Below are 19,926 nucleotides of genomic sequence, written 5' to 3'. Positions count from 1 at the left end.
CCCCCCCTTAAATTTTTCAATCTCAAATTATTTGCGGGAGTAAAACCCCCCTAGAATGATATAGAAATGTAAATATTTGCAAGACTTTATCCAGCGCCCTGTGTTATCATCCCATGAAGGCCAATTCCTGCCAGTAAAGACTCTGTCATCAACAGCAGGCTGCAATCTATCATCCAATTAAATCGGTGGCTCACGAAATATTTCATGTTGAAGTTAACCAAAAATTCCATCGTTTCCGTTTCATTTGCCGAGTACTGTATAACGAACTTTGGTTTAACAACCATATTTATATTCCAGATACCTGGTACTGGTGGAGGTACCGGGGACAGTAGCGAATCACATGACACCGATGGACCCTCCAACGATAGCCCAATACCCCGACGCAAACCTCCTGGTAGGCTGCCCCTAAGGCCCCATTCCGACATCGTCAGTCCAGCACTAGTTGACAAATATCAGGTTAGTACCTGTGTAATTTTGTGTTTCAATGTAATAATTCCCGACGGTTCTTGCCAAAGACCCTTTGAATACCTGAAATTCTTTGCCCGGGAAATTGTTGAGATTCTCTAACATTGAATGCGAATTTAACCCGTCTAATTATTACCCGACATCTGTCCGGTCATGTCGCAATTAAAATCATAATTTGACCGACTTTGCCGATAAACCTGTGAAGCAAATGACCAGATACTTTTCTAAAAATACTACACCGGGTATGTAAAGAAACTGCCAGCTTCGAAGACGGTGTAATTTTAGATGTAGAGTAAATGAGAACCCCGCCCTCGACAAACATTGAATCTCGAGTAGAAGCCCGATAAAACGACTTATTCGCTAGTTTCAAGATAAAAGATAATGTTTCCCACACATTTCCCGAAGTCAGGAAGGGAAGCCTAAAGGATAAGGTTTTGGGCAACAAAGCATTGGCGTGCTCAATCACTTTGTTATTGAAGAAGTGTCTACTTAAAGAAAAAGAGTTGCAAAGTGAAAAATTACAAAGTAAAATAATGATAAAAGCTCAGCAGGAAATTTGAGTCCAATCGAGCCACCTTCTCGAGTCGCGATTTACAGACCGAAAAAGTCCGAAAATTGACCTAGATTTGATGGTCACTAAACACGTGCTCAATACATTATGGTACAGAAACGAGGTAAAACCCCATTGCATCTCTCCACAAACATTCCTAAAATGGACATCATAAGAATATGCAGTGTGTTTGTGTGTGCGTAACACTTTGTGGGGTGTTCAATGCAGACGCTGGTAAAGTGTACTTACCACGCCTGGCCTCGAGGAGAACACTTCCGAAATCGGTTCGCCTCTGATGTTTCATCTCAAACTTTCTTGTGTTTGTAAAGGAAAACAGTGAATTTTGAAGTCGGAAAGAACCAGTGGCGTAACTTGATTTTAAAAAACAGTTCAGATGTCTTAAATTTAAAAATTTTGTTAACCAAATTAACGAGATGAGCCTAGTCAATAAACCATATGGCGTCGATTTCTTCGATCAGTATGTGTGGTTAGCTGCTTTTACAGAACTGAAAACCCTTTTTTAAATTTTTTTAGATACCGACAGATTAGCTATTTTTAATTTAATTTTAATTGTGTCTGCACTGCCTTCGTTCGCCATATTGTTCCCCTCTGTTTTTCTCTCCAGCCTTTTCCAACTTCGCAAAAAAATAGTAAAACTTTCACATTCAAGCAGTACTTTTGTAACTTTTACCTATAAAAAATGCATTGAAGGGCAGTATAGCTATGAAATATTCAACGCATTCAAGTGAAATTTACTGCGGTTACATTCTAAACGATGGAGTTTCAAATTGAGGTATTAGAGAATTTCAGCATAAAGCTCGAAAGCTTCTCTATGTCAAATTACGACCACGGATGGAATTTCATTAGATTTAATGCGTTATCCGGTAACGAGGCTTATAAATTTAGATTTAACTGGCAAAAATACTGTAATGAAGATGTAGGTAACACAATGCTAGAACAAAAAAAGAACTAACCTGTTAGGTGTGTGCCCAGTGGTGTAGAGTATATTAGGCAAATATTGCATATGCCAAGTTTATGAATATAAAGCATATCTCTAACTCAAATCCGGCATTAAATTGCACGCTTAGAAGCCTGCAAGTGGCATCATTTCGCTTTAATGTAGAGTCTATTAATATAGCTATGGCTATGTTCTTGCTTTTGTAAGCTCTACAATTAGCAAAGTTAGAAGGAAGTTGTTTCAAGCTTTCAGCTTTGTGGATGGAATAGCTCCACTTTTCAGCAATAATAACTCCAGTTTAATGATGTGAAAAAATGCTTCCTACATTCAACATGCCCAGGCATAATTTATTTTAATTTCACGTCCTTTAGAATTAATATTTGAAATGAGTATGGAAAGCTAATCTAGGCATACAACGTTGTATCGGCCAATTTAATATGCAATATTCGAGATTATTGCCGTCCAACGCCACTGACATTAAATAATTGCGAATTCCCTTTCTACTGCTCATAACATTCATTGCAATTCGATTTTGTTTATAATGCTATTTAGAGGTCGGCATAGTTAAACATCGGTTAACTGTTGCTAATTAGGTATCTCGTTATATAAGGATTGTGTCCGTTTAACAACCGAATTAAAGTCTGAAGACTTTTTTGAGATTTAAAGCAGGACGCACCACTTAAGGTTGTGCCGACCTAAAATATCAATTTCTGCGATCTAGACTCCGGAGTTCTACTAACCGCTCCGATCAGTGAGTGGAACTGAACAAGCCCGAAACATGCGGTTTTTTTTTTTATTAGACTTTCAAATTAGGTTTAGCAGCATTTTTTAGAATTATTATTTTATTAATTAAGTTTAGCAAATTATTTTAGTGCGTTTAAATCAGTCACTAAAATTCGTACCTATAAATATCGCCCAGTGCTAACAATACGAACAACCAACATTTAATTCCCTCCTGGCATCGTTCATACACCATTTCCTTTGAATTTTCCCCCTTCTCCATTTTTGTCAGTCACAACTGTCCAGGTTTGCTCCAGGATCGAATGTTTATTTCCAAACTTGATGATTTCTCTACCATTAATTTCCTGCTCCGACACCAATCCAACGAGGTACTGAGAAAAGAATCCATAATCCTCTAAACGTTATCAATATAAAAACGACAATTAAAATTCTTCGTTGTCTGTAATGCTTTAGTTCTCAGTGGAATCTGGTTATACCCAATTTAAATCCTTCAGCCCTAAAGGATTATTCAAGCTCGCAATTGTATAACTTTTTTGAGTCGTGTCGAGCTTACTTTGGACCGTATTTACGTATATTTTCCATAATAAAATATTTACTTTTCAACCCACCAAATGTTTGTGGTAAGGTTGTGCTTAGCTGAGCAAGGAATTCCACTTTTTTTGCTGCTGGTGACATTTTTTCATCCTTACTCTCGATTAATGTTTCAAGGTAGTGACCCAGAGGCGAAGCTCAAATCCCGAAGTGCTCATAACTGCACTCTCTATATCCTGAGAGCCATAAGTCTTTTACAGTCGCAGTTTGCACATATTTTTCACCTACTGGATTTAACTAGGTATTATAAAACCACAATGCGCCTCGTTTAATTTAAGCAAAAATTGAATCCGAGTCACAAGGAGATAACGCGTTTTGAATCATGACCTCAACGGTGACGATATAATTGACATATATTTCCATCAGGTCATAAAAACACAGGAACGGAATGAAATCACATTGTGACCAATTAGCCCGCTAAGTTGACCAGTGATATTCTAAATTAAAAAAAAAAGAAGTATTTCGCCGTCATTTAATACATCCAAAAATGGTGCCTGCTAAAGATAATAGTGGATAGTAACCTCTTACGTTCCGAAACCTAAAACGTGCTCACATCAAAAAACAAGGAACCTCGTGGCATGAGGTAAAAAGAACACCATAAAGCATAGAGCCGCATGTAAACGCAGAATGTAAATGGAACGCTCTTGCTTGAGGGATCACAGAAGAGACACGATTTTAGGCTCAGATTCTCTAATGGGAAAGCACACGCACAAATGACCCAAAATGGGGTCAATCTCCTATAGCATGAGCACTATTGTTTTCCACAGTGTGTTTGGCAATAATCATCAATATTTCTGCAGGACCATCATATTTTATTTCGTGAAACCCGGCAGGAATGATATATCTCTGCCGAACGTATCGAATCATAATCATCGTCCTAGAAAACGTTTCCGTCTTGTGGCCTTTGGAGCTCCTGTAGAAGGTTTTACAAATTCGCATTGAATCCCATTGGCATGCACCTCCTGCTATTTTTTGTCTCTATTTCCCAAAATTTTGTCACTGCAGTAGTCTATTATCCCAAGGGCTTCATTGAGGTCAGCAGGAAGAACATCTCTTCATCTACCCTCTTTCAATTTTATCTTAGAACCTCTCAGGAAGTTTCTACGCCTCCTCTACCTATAATCCTTGCTGCTTTCGTCAGCTTTTCTCGCTCAACCCGATGAATCAACCACTGTTGATCAGTACGTGAATACTTATTTAAGTAACTGTTTCCAGTTGAAAACGCTCAGACTCGTCGATTTTTTATTCGAGGAGGATAATTTTTGTCGTATTTTGAACCCTTTAACTTCAACAACCCCTGAACAGGGGCGACAGTGACCCCTAAAATTTTTGACGGGATACCTCATTTTAAAATTAGTTGTACTCTGATCGTGACTTCCAAGTTTGAAGTCACTGTTATTATCCCCGTTGATCTGACGGCTTGTCAAAGTCTGTGAGGAAGAAAGTTTTTAGTTAATAACTAATTTATCATAATAAGAGCTGCGCGCTGTAAAATGAGGGTAGGAAGAGCTTTAAAAGTGAGATATCACTGAATAGATGTGACGGAGGAGAGTTTAATTGTATAATTCATGAATACCACCAAATTACACCCGAAACGTTACGTAATGTAATACAGCACTTTGAACAAAATTTATTTTACTGTATGTGAAAGAAAATGGCGGTTATTTCCAGCATTTAATGAATGAATTAGAAAAGTAATGAGAACACTTGTTTTCATTTACTCACCTTTTTTAAGGAACAAAATTACAAATTGAGAAGCATACCCTTTTAAATTTGAGGAGTAAAACTTATCTCCGTTAAAATGATTCAGTAATAAGGGTCTTGCAACCCTTATGTTGAAGTCTGCAGCTCTTATTGTGCTAAATTAATTATTAACTGGAATCTTTTTCCCTTTAGACTTTGACAGATGTCAGATCAACGGGGATAATGACAGTGACGTCAAAGTTGGAGGTCATAATAGAGTATTACTACCTATAAAATGCGGCATCACTTGACACCCCTCCCGATTTAAAAATTTGGGGGTAACTGTCACCCCTGTTCAGGGGTTGGAAATACAACAAAAAATTGCCCCCTCGAATCAAAAATCGCCGGTTCCCGGCATTTCTACACACTTCCATTTTAAATACTGAAAATCGAGGCGCAAAGTTTTCGTCGGGCCACCCTATATTGATCTCCGTTACACAATGGGGCAGACAGTCAAAAATCAAAACGGTCGTTACGCAAATGGCTGATTTGCAACGGAACATCATCAACTGGAGTGACGTTTCAAGTTTTTCATTTTCCCGATTGTTCGGACTCATTCTGCGACGTGAGCGGTAGAAATGCACAAACCAAGGTGTGGGAAAATTTTATTATACAGGATGCAGATCGGGCTATTGTGCACCGTGCGATCGGCATGAATAAATGAAGCAAGACGAGCGCCTGCTACGCCTCTGTTCCTGCTAAGATAAGTAGTTTCAGACAGCAGGCATATACGGGGCCCAGTAAAAATCCATAATGTCGGCGCCGTCTTAATTTAGTGTGTGCATTACGCGTAGGTACATAAATGTGAAGTAGACAGGTGTAACATAGGTCCTTGCATTTAAATTTCGTCGAGTATCGCAAATAGTGTCCCGACAACGTTTCCGACTTATACAGTATACAGTGTAGGGTCGACGTTCTGACACCGGACCGGTGCAGCTGGTGTGTGTAATTGTGTGCGAGACTCCTTTCGGCGTGCCCGGTTTAGAAGCCTAAAAAACCTTTTGATTGATTTGTTTCCGAGAAAAAGTGCTTATTACCGGCGATAATTCAGTCTAGAAACATAAGTCGCTCGAGTTCAAGAAAGTGCTGAACCGCGGCGTAAAAGCAGCTCCGGATTTCGTGAATGACCGGAAATTAGATTAATCGGAGAAGTCGTTCCAATTGTTCATTTGAAATGATTGCGTGGTTTGGCTGAAGGGAAAAGAACGAAACACGGACTAAGGAGGTACGTACCAGTAACTGCAATCGATGTCTGTTTATTATTAGTCACGGGCTTATCACTGAGTCGCGATATGGATTTATTTATAAATACCACTCGACATATGTTCACTTCCTTTTTGAAACCGAAGATTTGGGGCTTCAGTAGAATAACTCACTCCAGTTGACTTCCAGGGCGTCCGCACCACGAAAGTCGAGCATACCATAAAATTGGGACAGGATGGGTTTAAAGTTTACTCATGTTTATGGGCCAAAATCTTCAACTTTATGTCTCCTATAAACTTTCCGAAGGGGAAAATTTTCATAAAAGCGATAAATAAAGGGTCAGATTTCTTAGTTTTCGCGAAAAATATCTTCTAAAGTGGCCGGTACTTTAATCTATCGGCCCACCGAAGGAATTGCTTCACGCGCGTCACTTTTGCTCTCGTGAGCCTCCGGTTTAGGGCACGCAAAAATCATCTGAAGGCACGAAAACGTCCAAAATTCCCTGTTATATGGGACAATTTCCTTTATGAATAATAAAAAAATGCAATTTACATCGTACTGAAGTCGGTTCAGAGCAAAAATTTTCCTTAATAAATATCTAACCGCAACACGTACAATTCACGGCATTGTGTTCCCATTGTTTAACCCAAAAACGGAGTAAAATACCAATAAATTTGACCAATTCTAAGGAAACCGCAAAAATGGTTTGCCCACTTTACAGCTGAAACTGAAGTTTACTCTGCGCTCTCATTATTCACGAAAGCTGCTAAAACAATAAGATTTTTTTGCATAAATTTGAATTTTATGCGTTTTATTAGTATGCATTTAGCAGGAAGATCATCTAGAGTGGAAAGTTCGTATAGGTATTATTATGGAAGAATGAAGCACGTTTTTGTAAGAATTTTCCAAGGAAAGACACACTTTCTGCTGAGAATCCACCATCTACTCTGAGTTTTAACAACCAACGGAGAAAAAAGTCTAATTAATAATACTTGAAAAAAGTCCGCTTTCTTTAGAAATTGACTACTTTTAAAATACACAATAATTGCGTTATAATGCGAGCAATTGAATTTCAGGGGCGGATTCAGTGAAAATTACGTTGTGTTACGCATAGACGTGGAAGAAGCTAAAATATTTTAAAAAGACCAATTGAGATTGTACAATTCTTCTCTTTGGATCGGACGTGGTAGAAAGGTTCTTTTCTAACTACGCAAAAGACACCCGGCCTAATGTTTTAGCGGCCAAGTAGTGTGAGATTCGCCAAAGTGCCTATTTAAGGAAATCTTCGGGATGAAAGAATCTTTTCCGACTCCGCAGGAATATACGGTCAGGGTCGGAAAGGACTGCAAGCAGCCATTACCTGCTCCATTCTCCTCCTGCTAGTCGATTCCGCGCGTTTTTGCAACATCTACTCTCTCTTCGGGCCATTTCGGTCCTGTTGTACTTCTTTTCGCCCTTCGTGTAAACGAGAGGGCCTTCGTAATGGCTTTACGCCTCCTCATGCTCGATTTGTGTCCTTTCAAGTTGGGGGGAACGCCACTCTTCCTCCTTCTAATCACTTTGTCTATACCCTTTCGGTTTCGTATCGTGTCCTAACCGATCTTGATGTATCCATCCGACAGAAATTTTTTATTCCTTCCTTCGGTAATGGAAATTGTCCCTGCATGTTTGCCTTCCTGAAATGCTTCTCTTTGTGGCATCCAAACGTGTACGGCCGTCCTTGGATGTTCGGCCTCTTTGCACTTTCGTGGCGACCTTCCACGGCCTTTTCTGCCGTGTTTGCCCCAAGGAGTAGTTTCTGGTGATGCAATGGGTCGTTCCTTCGACAGGCCCGCGTCCAGGCACTCCCCAGTTTTACCCCTTGGACTTTTGCCTTCCGCGTCTGCTACCTCTCCCTCCTTCCTCCAGGGGTGGCTGCTCCGACTCGCGGAGAGGGCATCCAGGGGCCACCGGGCGGAGGTGCGGATAGGTCTTTGACCCCCATTATATTTGACCTAGGTTAAGACATGTTGTGGTAATTAACAACGCATGATTAAAGCTACTACAAATTCCGTTGTCTACGGTACTGCATTAACTTCGCTAATGGGTTTTTATTATAGAGAAACTAAACTGATTTTTTCCCATAAGTGAAATAAAGTAAATAATTAATGCTTTTTTGTCCGTGTTTAATTTTATGTCGATCCGCGGAAAATTTATATCGCTCGTTCAATCAGATCGAAGATCGATGTGGTTCCACTTACATTTAGCAGTTCCTGAACTGATAGGAAGTGATTGCTTTCTATAATTTCTTCCTCTTTATAACATGTTTTTGGTCACGATTACAGATTTACGTTCAATAACAGTTTTTACAAAAAGTATATAAAAAGTCGTGGAACTGAGCTAATTTCGCTGTTTTTTAGTTAGTCGCTTGCAAGTCGAATTTATTCTACACGGTTTATATGAAAACTACATGACATTGCTAAAGGCAAATAGGCTTGTTATCTCGATTTACGCAATTCAGTTGCTCGAAACTGCATTTTTAAGCTTTGTTTTAGTTGTTTCACTGAAAAACAATGGCTTTGAGTCTCTGCATAGTGTCCATGTTTACTACTTCCTATACACAATCGCCGAAGACAAGTTAAAAAACTCATTATTAACACAAATAGAATTTCAGTGAGGATTGTAGCGTGACGGTTACAATGATTTATGCGAATCGTAAATCAATCAGTGACACTTTGGTGCTACATGCAGATATGCGCTATTAGGCACCATTCAAAACAATAAATATTCAGCTCCTTGAGCATTGATCAACAAGGGGCGTGCGCCATAAATCTCACAGTAGCATTCAAGGTGGTTTTGTGGCTTTTTGGATTTGCTTGATGCCGTTCGAAGAAATGTGATATTGCCCAGTTGAAAATAAATGAACTTTTTAACGTTATTCGAAGCTTTTCACGTTCCGCGAAGCTCGAAGATTCAAAATAATTGAAAAAGATGTTTTGTGATGAGGAAAACTATGAAAAGCGAATAATTTTCCAAGCAGAAAACGCATTTCAAATTCTTTGATTAGAAACAGCAAAATAAACGATGTTTCGTAAAATAAATAAATATCAATATCAGAAGTAAAGTAAATATCAGAAATTATTATGTAATCGAAAATGAACCGGAAGGTTCTTTTTCTCGTAAAAAGAGGTAAACAGTTCCGTTTAACCCCAGATTAGTTCAAATTAATCGAAAAAAGAAAAGGAGAAACTCGAGAGAGAAAAATTGCTACAAATTTATTAACCAACAAGGTAAACAAGGAAATCAGTGAAGGGGAAGAGGAATGTGGATGGGGTGAAATCGAGTTCGAGCGAAAAACATTGATGATCCCTGAATAATGCCCGAAAGCTTCGACAAACAATTTTTTAACAGCTCAGGCCTACCAATTAACCACAACAATATATTTTTATTACCAATAGATAAAGGGAGCAAACTGTTGGTTCAGTACGTGTAGGGGCGCCGCTCGAAACCCCAAAAAACTGATAAAAATAAAATCTATGGGTTTTTAACGTTACTTCCAAGTTCTTTTTTAAGCTTTTTTTTAAATTTAAGTTTTTAACGTTTCAATGGTTATTTGAACGAAAACTGTATACCCAAAACACTCTCCTGTTTTTTATCTTGTGGTTTCAGCACCTAAAGGAAAGAAAGACAACTCCCAAATTTGAACTCAATTTCTGAGTGATATTATCTTTAACTCATTAAAACTTTCCCTTTAATATTTTCATCCACAATAGAATGTCAGCTATCAGGGTGTAAAGTTTTGGAAAGCTCTCATTGCATTGTAGATGAAAGCTTTGTCACCAAGCTTCGCCCTCATAAAGCTCTCGATAAGATTTCAAAAAGAGTTTCCTTTTCTCCATTCTTATTAATATCTCTTTCTTTATTTTCTTTTCCTTCTGGGGGGCTAAGGTTGTGTGGCCAAAGGAGTCAGCGAAATTGTCCATCCTAAAAAAACAATAGGGCGTTTTGTCAGATTTTTGCTTCAAATCCGGAAATTGCATTCAGAATTCGTTTCGGACTAAGTTTTCTTCGGTGTGAATTGATACGTAAATGCTCAATGTAGTGTGTTTTTCAATTTAATGAAAAAGTGGACTTTCTTCTTTTCTTTGGTTTCTTGATCAGCTGGAAGCCTCCTCAGCACCAGTCTTATGGGGAGGCAAGGTTGGGTGACGGCCCAGGGTGACGGACTTTCCTGGTCAGCGACTTTTCTTGGGGGAAGAGGGGCAATGTTTAAAATTTCGGCCAGACTTGCTAAGGCCGGCTCTGCTCCTGTTGCATTCTCTGCAAAATTACTTTCGCTACATGTTAAATATTGCCTTTTAATGGCATTCAAGCTCTATCATCGACTGATTTTTACATAAAAAATTATGAATATGCCCCTAAACATACAAATAACTTTCTGTAGGTGTTTTGAAACTTTGCGCCTTGGGGCTTAAGTGGAGTGAAAAATTGCAAATTTTATTAAACGCCCCCAAAGAAGGACCGTTCAGCTCCATTTTTATGTGAGGCAATTTATTTTTCTACTTTTCAAAATAGCGATACGCCCTAACAATAAATTGCTTCCCATCAAAACGAAAGTCAGTGGTCCGTTCTTAAAACTCCTCAAAAAAATCTTCAATTTTCTTTTCGGTTTCTTCATGCAAGACGTGAAGGGGAAATTTGAAACGCCCTCGGTATCTAAAAAACGGTGACGTATACCGATAATTTGCATTTGCGCGTGTAGAATGGGCGAAATCCCCGGAGGCAAATGATATTTTAATCATTACCTGAGAAAAATCTGAATAATGCGTAAAGACATTTTGATTAGGCAAAGTTAAGGCCAAAATTTGAGTAACACGCATTCAATGAAGCGGCACGTTTTCCTCAATCTCCATATTTTGGGGCGTGGCAGGAGAGTTTTCTCACACCCCTGTACTACGCTGTGCCCCCAAATTTTATCTCGCATTTGATAAGATCTAGAACTGCTGAGGCAACGCAGACATATATCTCCCCGATAATGTTTATAATTCAATAAATGCATTTTGCAACGAGGTGATTCCTTAAATGGAATACTAGAAAGCACGCACTTACAAGAGTTTAATAGATATTTATTTACCTCACCTATATTTTACGATACACGTTTGTTTTTCAATTACGAAATCTCCGACCATTTCAGAGAATTCAATTTATTTAAAGCAAACACGACGATTCCGAGTTTGTGTTTATCGGAATTAGTTTATAAATATTGCCTCTCGCAACTAAATATTTACGGAAAGCTCAGAAAGCATCTGCGTTACATTGATAGGAAGTTTGCGATTGTATTATTGAGGAGGCTTCAGCCGAGATTTTACAGGAATAAACTAACCGACAGCAGCAGCTGAAGAGATTTTACATAGTCGTCACAGACGCACGTGCGCGATTGTGAAAAATAATTTGTAAGTACCAAAACTGGCTGAAGGGTTTGAACTAAACAAACACTATAGGGCAACATGAAACCACTTCTCCAGGTGACAGACCCATTTAAAGCGTCCTTTTTGTGTAGGTACACAACACGTGGTGCGTTACAAGATCAGCTGGCGCATCTGGTAGTAGTACCATTTGATCTCCGGATGCTGCATGTCGTTCGTTGCACCTGGCGCACACGCCATCGAAGACAGCTGCACAGTGTGTACAACATGGTACCCGTGGTCATAAGACGATATAAATTGTACTAAGCTTAGTACATTGCTCCTACGGCCTTCTAGCTACGGCCGCTAGTCTGTTAGCTTTACGGGGAAATTCGGGGTGGTACCCCGCACTAACGGGGTACCCACACCAAACGGGGTAAAAAGTCCGTCGATTCATGGTTTTCGGTTAGAACTGGTCTAGGAAAAGTCCGTGTAGACATACAACTGTTGCTTCAAGGCCTGAGAGTCTTAAAATTATTGGAATCTTAGAGACCTTAAGATGAGGCGCAGATCGTCAGTTTTGACGATGTTGGTTGTACAACTGTTCCCGGAATAACTCTTTTCGTACCGATATAACTGAACGTAAGGACCGCAATTTTTAGGTAGGAACCTGCAATCAAATAGGAAAACAATACTAATAAATAAAAATATACTTAAAAAAGCAGTGGCGCACTTGAACCGCTTCAAAGCAGAATAAACGGGAGAAATAACTTTCAAAAATTGCTGGGCCCTGAGACACTGCGATATGATAATACTGAGCGCTGCAAGCAGTGGCGGGCACACAGCTGGACAATTCGATGCCATGCCCACCTCTACACCTGCCACTGCGTTATTCTCCTCCTCTATTTCCCATTCTGACTTTGTACTTCGTACAATAGTATCACCCGCTTTAAGTACAATTGTGAACATCGACGAGAACCGGTCGTTCTTCGTTATGGTTGGCGGGTCCATCGCGAGTACCAAGTACACACTCACCACCCAGTCTCAGTGCCGCTTGAGGGCAAAGACGCTGAAGTCTTGCAGAGATTTACTTCGTGACGTATTGGTGTTTTACAGTTTGTTCAATTTGTATTGGCGGCGTAAATAGTTGTGTTAGACGATTTTATTGGACTACTTGTTGCTCAGTGTGTGTATGTGTTCGGAACCGTTTAGAACCATGGCGAAGGACCTCGTCAGCTTCCTGATGTCGGTGCTGAGGATACAGGTGGGGTTCTTTCAAAATTTTAACGTCGTTGGGGTTCGGGAATTCTGTAGAGTGAGCAGATTATCGAACGGTTACACACGGTGGTACGTTGCTTTCAAAGAGCTTTCATACATGTTTTTTCACCGGATGTGGTTTGGGCAACGCGAGGTACAACCTTCCTATAATGAACTTCGGGCTGTTTGAAAAAGGTTCTTATCAGAAGACGCACTGTTTCGTCATGAGAATTAATCTATTATTCTTTTGTGTGTCTAATTAGTGATAAGAGTCTCGGCATTAGAGATCAATAGTGGAACCCCAATTCTTTGCCCAAAGAAGCATCTACTCAACTTGCTTTTCCCATTATAGTAGTAATTTAATACGAAGGAAGGTATAATGAGAATGTGCATGGCCAATAAAAATCAAATTAGCAGCACAGTTTTCCTGATTATTGCCCATTAACCACCGTTAGCTTCTTTTTCGATAAAAGTTTTTAATGGTAAGCTGTTCTTGATATTATTTACTTATCTGCAGTTTGCCGTTATTTCGATATTAAGCAAATAATGATAATAATTACCGGAGTCAAATGCCTTATGAATTATTGATTTCTAAATAAAGCTGGAACTAGGGGTAATCTGTTTATAGCCTCATTTAGATAGCAAACCGTCTACGGTGCATCCCGGTTGGGAACTAAGTGTACATGTCTACATCTCCGCGAATACCCCTGATATCTTCCTAGTAACGTGATTATTTTAATTAAAGATATAAATAAATGCATTTAATCTTTCATTAAAGTAATGGTGTAAATAATTACGTTTGATCTTTAATTAGAATATACTTTGTAATGTAGCTCACGCTTGCAGGTAAAGTTTACAAGTCTGGAGTAATAAGTTTCCCAATTGAAACGGTCAGCTTTACTTCTGAAATTCTTACCAAAAACAGGTTCTCTTCTGGTAATTATGGTCAGTAAGCAAGCGTCACACCGTGGCTTCAATTAAATTAAATATCTTAGATACAGTTTTTCCCAGGCGCTCTTAGGCATTTTCGCGACTTCAACGTTTAAACTCGTGAAACTCACAAACTTTTCTTTTTCCGGATTCAAATTCAAATGACCGTTAAGATGCCGTGGAATACCCACAAGAGAACACCTCAGTTCATTAATCATTTATATGTAATTAGTTTATCTAACAGCGATCATGCATCCCTGGTTCATTTTCCAGATGAGATTTAAAAGCAAATAAGCTTAAAATACAACTCATAAAACGATTCGAAAAACACGCCCGTAAATTGAAAGTTTATGGATGTTGTGAATCTAAAATGGCGTGTTCGTGTTCACATTACTGGTTTTACTCTCTTCTTTTAGCTCATAACAGTAGGCAATTTCTGCCTGCGACTGATAGGCGTCTGAAAGCTCAAATTGTTATGTTCCTTCTGTGTTCCATTCACAGGTTGAAATAAGTTTAAAACATACCAATTTGTAACTCAGTACCGACCTTAGGGGAGGTGACAGCCCAAGGCGGTGGACTTTCCTGATCGGCGGTTTTCTTGGGAGTAGGGGGCGGTGATTAGAAATTTCGCCCAGTGCGCCAGGCTGGCTAAGGCCGGCCCTGGCCAAACGCACGCTACTTTCGAACCTAAATCGCCTACAGGAATGGCGCCTGTAAGAGTTATGTAGGCGCTCCAACCTTTCACAATTTTAAGGCTACGTCCAACAGGTCTTTTGATACTGCTTACGTTGACAGGTTCCAAAGTTAGGTATTTCCCTGGAACATACTGGGTGGCTCCCATAAGCCGCTGGAAAGCTCTTGATTTCTTGGAAACGTATTCATTTAAAAAGCTTCTAAGCGGATCCAACGTTATTTCCGCGACTTGCAACAGAGTAGCGCCACGAAATATTCGTAGATTTTCAGAACTAGTCTAGAACGTACTAATCCATTTCCAAAAACAAATATGGTGCCAATTTCCGTTATTCCCAAAAACGACAAGCCCTAGTTCAAGTTTCCTGTACAGTTACCAGGAACAACCGCCGCTTGACTGTGTTTTTTGCAGGCTGACGCCAAACAACATCAAATCCAACACCAACAGCAGCCACCACCGAACCATCCGCACCAACGACGGGCGTCTAGACAAGTCCGACGTACGCGCAGCGATCTGGGCGGTCAGCGGCTGCTCGGTTGGGAGCAGCGACAAGCTGCGCGCAGACTACTGCGCAATATGGCATTGTCCAGGCGCCCCCTGAGTCCCAGAAAACGGCCCCCTGACGAAAACGATGAGGATGGTTTAGTCATTCGTAGACATGTGCCTGGGGCCCCTCCCCGAAGACCCGCCTTGAGAAGATCGTTGAGCCAACCTGTTGATATTGACAAAATCTCGCCGTTGGTGCTTTTGAAAACTTCAAGTAAGTCTCCTATTATTGTATAGAGGGATTGTATAGAATACTTTGGTTTAGATCATTCTGTTGGTCCTACTGCAACAATGAGTGAAGACGAGCACGACAGTCGGATAGCAAATGTGGCGAACAATGTCTCTGATGAGGACACAATGTCGGACTCAGACGTGTCTTCCATAGCGTCTCTCACCGGCCATAAAAAATCTCTAGAGCTGCCCGAACCTGACGAAGATATGGTGATTCTAGCCGAAGCTGTTTTCGATCATGTATCTATTGAACCGGACGAACTGCCCTTTAGAGCAGGAGACGTGATTGAAGTGGAGGACACTACTGACAGGGAATGGTGGTGGGGCTCCAATAATGGACGATGGGGGTAATGACAATGGTTTTCTTGCCACTTTTGGTATTTGAACGAATAACGGTTTTGATAGGTGGTTTCCGGCTCAATTTGTGAGATTACGGGTCAGTCAGGAGGACACAGTGGAGGATTGTTTGGCTGCAATCGCGTCCGGTCGACCGGTGTCCACTCAAATTCGTAGGAGGACGAGCATATCGTTATTATCAAATGACCAGGTACGGACTAGTGTGGTGCGCGAATTGGTACACACCGAAAGGGATTTTGTGAAAGTGCTTCGGGACGTTTCGGAAGGTTACCTGTCCGAATGCAGGAAGCGCAAAGACATGTTCACCGAAGAACAAATAGCGACGATATTCATAAACTTGGAAGAAATCTTGCATTTTCAAGTAAGCTTTCTCAGGGACTTGGAGAATTGTATCATCCTAGAAGCCCCCCATAAAAGCTGCCTGGGGGAGTGCTTTCTCAAGCACAGCTCGGGCTTCAAAATGTACTCTGATTACTGTAATAGGTACTATAATACACCAAAAACAAAAACCCCAAAAATAATTGTTATCCATTAATTTATTCAGCCATCCGTTGGCCACAGCAGCATTACAAGACTTCTACCAAAACAATAAATACAGCAAGTTTTTCGAGGCCTGTAGGCTGATGCGCGGTCTAATGGAGATTCCCCTCGATGGCTACTTGCTGACCCCAGTGCAGAGAATCTGTAAATACCCCCTTCAATTGGCCGAACTACTGAAGTATACCCGCACTGATCACGAGGATTACGCTAAAATTAGGGAAGCTTTAGAGGTGATGCGAGGAGTCGCCATGCTGATCAATGAGAGGAAGAGAGTAATGGAGAGCTTGGAGAAATTGGCAGCGTGGCAACTGAGGGTCGATGGATGGGAGGTAGGTCTTGTTAATGCTTATCAGCTTTTAAATTTTGGTAAAATGGTAAATTTGGAGCTGAAATTCGGCTTCCTTGATGTAAATCTCAAGCTTCGCATGAAGAACAGCCAACTTCTGGTATTTTGCAAATGTCTCGGATCTTTGCTCTTTCTTATTTACATTTTACATGGTTTTGCAGAAATTGCTCAAATTTGCGTTCTTTCATTTCAGGGTGAGGATCTCATCGAAATGAGCTCACAACTCATCAAACAAGGGGAAGTAATCAGAGTCACTACAGGAGTGTGGACTAATAATATTACGCTTTTCTTATTCGATCGTCAAGTCGTGTATTGCAAAAAGGTATTGAGAGCAGTATATCAAAGTCGAAATAGTGTGCTAATAACATGCATTTCAGGATATTCTGAAAAGGAATACTTACGTGTATAAAGGAAGGATTTGTTTAGACTCTAGTGAGATTATTGATGTACCTGATGGAAAAGGTAAGCTGTAACGCTTTCATCGTTCACTCACGAAAAATATTTTTAATCGAAAATATTTACTTTCCAGATCCAAACATAAATGTCAGCGTTCGGCATGCGATCAAACTACTGGATGGAGCCAAAGACAAGTGGTTTGTATTCTGCTGTCGTTCAGCCAAAGAAAAGCAAAGGTGGTTGGATGCTTTTCAAGAGGAAAGGCGGTTAGTGGAGCAATATAAGGACAATGGCTTGCGTTTGCCGCCAGCCGCAAGAAAATTAGCCAAAATTGCCGCCTGCCGCCAAAAACGACCACCCAGAAAGGCAAGACGTGAGTAAATTTTATCTGTAACTCCTTACATGAAATATTAACTAATCCTGGATTTTCGACTTTAGATGGTATCAAAATAACCAAACAAGAAAGTGGCGGATATTTGGGATCATCAATGGTACATCTCAACGTAGCTGCCTCCAACTCCCACTCACTGATCGGAAGAAAAATGGCGACGTGGTTCAACTTTGGTGCCGGCAAAAAATCCAGGCACAGAGATATCCCATAATCCAACTCATATGTAAATAACTAGTTTGTAAGTTAGATATCAGACGTGAAATTTTATACAGAGTGGAATAGCCAAATAGAATAATTTCAATATTTGCATATTTTGACATATGTGAAAAAGGTCTTTAAACATTACTCAACTTCTGAGACGTAATCGATTTAATCGCAAGCGTTATTCTTCCTTGTAAGTCAGCTAGATCACTTGGTTTAATTTTGTACATTGTACCTTTCACATATCCCCGCAAGGAAAAATTTAACAGAGTAAAATCAGATGATCGTGCTGGCCATTTTACCGATCCTCATCTCTCTATCCACCGATTTAGAAAAGTTCAGTCGAGGTACTGCCGGACATTAATATTGTAATGTGGTCATGCTCCATCCTGCTGGAGCTATATCATATTTTTCACGTGTGTCGAAATATCCAGATATTGGATTCATTCCATTTGGCTGTTTCAATCAGTATTAGCTGATGTTAATTTACCTTTCAACTGGGGACTGAGCTGTTAATATACCATGTAAGTATATCATCGAAAATTTTATACTAATCAAGTGTATTATGCGTTTTAGGCCACGTAAGTGTTATCTGTTGATGTAGAAATGACAATAATTATTAGAACTCGAATCATTCTCACAACAACCGTTTTATTTATAAATGCAAAAGAAAATCATTTGTACAGAACAATGCTAGTCACACTTCATCCATTATAGTAGGTATTATAAGAGTTAGAACTCTAGAAAAGAAACCAAACTCGTGTACATACTTGTATCTATGTGAAGTGTTAAATGTTGAGAAACTAATGCAATATGACTAAAGTGATATTGGCTAGTGCCAACTGTGCTGTGCTAGAAAGAATGGAGCAATGGGCCTAATATGTAAATATATTTTATCGTTGAACGGCCTTTGTTATAGTTTCATCACGCTGTTAACCCTTTGTGTCGACTGATAATTTTATGTCTTGTTGTTACCCCCTCATCAACCTCCAAAAAGCTTCGTTGTTTTCCCTCTCTGTTACGAAACGAAGTTTTTATACTATCCATAAAGCGTATGATGTAAATTTAGTAAATATACGCATCATGTATCATTTTCGTATTGCCACAGGGTATTAATTAGATCGCAGTTGTGTTTTGGGTATCCTCACCTATCTGCTGTGTTTTCAATCCTAATTAGTCACTTACACTTGTGTATTTGTACCGTATTTAAACAGAATGTAATGAAATGTAATAAAAAAAAAAATATTTTGCCAGAGCTCCAATGTCAGCTTGAAACTTGTATTGAGTGTAAGTTTTTTGCGAGAAATTGTTTAACGTGAAATTAATAATAAAATTACAAAACGAAAAATTGTAAGCTAATCTGCCTTACGCTCATCCCTCTGCTTACAGTTGATTATTACAGGGAAATAGGAGATGAAATTGAGTATAAACAGTCACAAAATGAAACAGAAGAAATTAGGTAAAAAATTAAATTTGGTTCTGAAATGTGAGTCAAAATCAACATTGAAAGAAATTGATAAAATACCAATTTTTGGGGAGTGACTGTAAAATCACCCTCTATGAGGGCTCAAGTACGCCAGCTTTATCAGTGCCCCTTTTGAATTATTATTTGAGTAATTAGCCCTCGAATTAAATTATTATTTGAATAATTAGTCAAATTTACTTAGAGGAAGAGCACTGATGAAGCAAGCACACTTACCCACTTATAGAAAGAGGTTTTACAGCCATTTTAAATAAGAACTATGACTCAATTGCCAGGGAATGAGATGTAACTAAATACACCTATAAGCCCAACCAAAGTTAACATCTCTAAAAAATTTTCAAATCACTGAGGTTGAGCTCTTGGCCAAAATAAATACTTTTTGACTCTGTGAAATATCAAGAAAAAAGTGTTTCAAGTAACGAGTTAAATCCTTAGAATTCAATATTTCCTTAAGATGTATTTACTGAGCAATAGGGACAAGGCTATCATTATCTCACGCACGGTGAACGCATCTTTCCATTCCCAAGCCTCACTGAAACTCTTGGACCAAGTCTGCATTTTAAGATATTTTGTTTGACTATCGTTGTATCTTTGTTTATACTAATGTTTTATACCTACTACTTTTAATTTTTATTAAACCTCTTCACCTTTGAGTTGGATTCGTTTTTATTGCAAGCTATGACCCTGCTCCCAGTTCCCCTTGCCTTATGTAAGAGAACCGAAGGTAGGTGTAGTCCATTTCAAATTATAGCTAAATAGGATATGGTTAGTTAAGATAAGAGTTGACCCGAGATACCAATATTGCTGACACACATCAGATCAAACTACTGGAGAAGTTCCCTGATCAGATGTTTATTTCAACATAGAACTGCTACAAATCACCAGAGCCTATCACAGTCAATACGGTTCATAACTATTTTTA

General features: G+C 39.5%; 1 protein-coding gene across 1 annotated transcript in view; it reads left to right on the top strand.

The window, feature by feature from the left end:
* Positions 1–19,657, top strand: part of RhoGEF3 (Rho guanine nucleotide exchange factor 3) — a 96,231-nt gene extending 76,574 nt beyond the window's left edge. The window contains exons 17-25 of the mRNA XM_066400890.1: positions 298–456; positions 14,925–15,273; positions 15,325–15,637; positions 15,696–16,130; positions 16,192–16,516; positions 16,727–16,855; positions 16,911–16,995; positions 17,063–17,302; positions 17,368–19,657. Of these exons, the coding sequence (XP_066256987.1) occupies positions 298–456; positions 14,925–15,273; positions 15,325–15,637; positions 15,696–16,130; positions 16,192–16,516; positions 16,727–16,855; positions 16,911–16,995; positions 17,063–17,302; positions 17,368–17,531 (2,199 nt within the window). The 3' untranslated portion in view covers positions 17,532–19,657. The remainder of the gene's footprint in view (positions 1–297; positions 457–14,924; positions 15,274–15,324; positions 15,638–15,695; positions 16,131–16,191; positions 16,517–16,726; positions 16,856–16,910; positions 16,996–17,062; positions 17,303–17,367) is intronic.
* The last annotated feature ends 269 nt before the right edge of the window (positions 19,658–19,926 follow it).

The sequence above is a fragment of the Euwallacea similis genome, chromosome 21 (assembly GCF_039881205.1).
Source record: "Euwallacea similis isolate ESF13 chromosome 21, ESF131.1, whole genome shotgun sequence".
Lineage (NCBI taxonomy): Eukaryota > Metazoa > Arthropoda > Insecta > Coleoptera > Curculionidae > Euwallacea > Euwallacea similis.
This window is presented reverse-complemented; position numbering and strand designations above follow the sequence as displayed.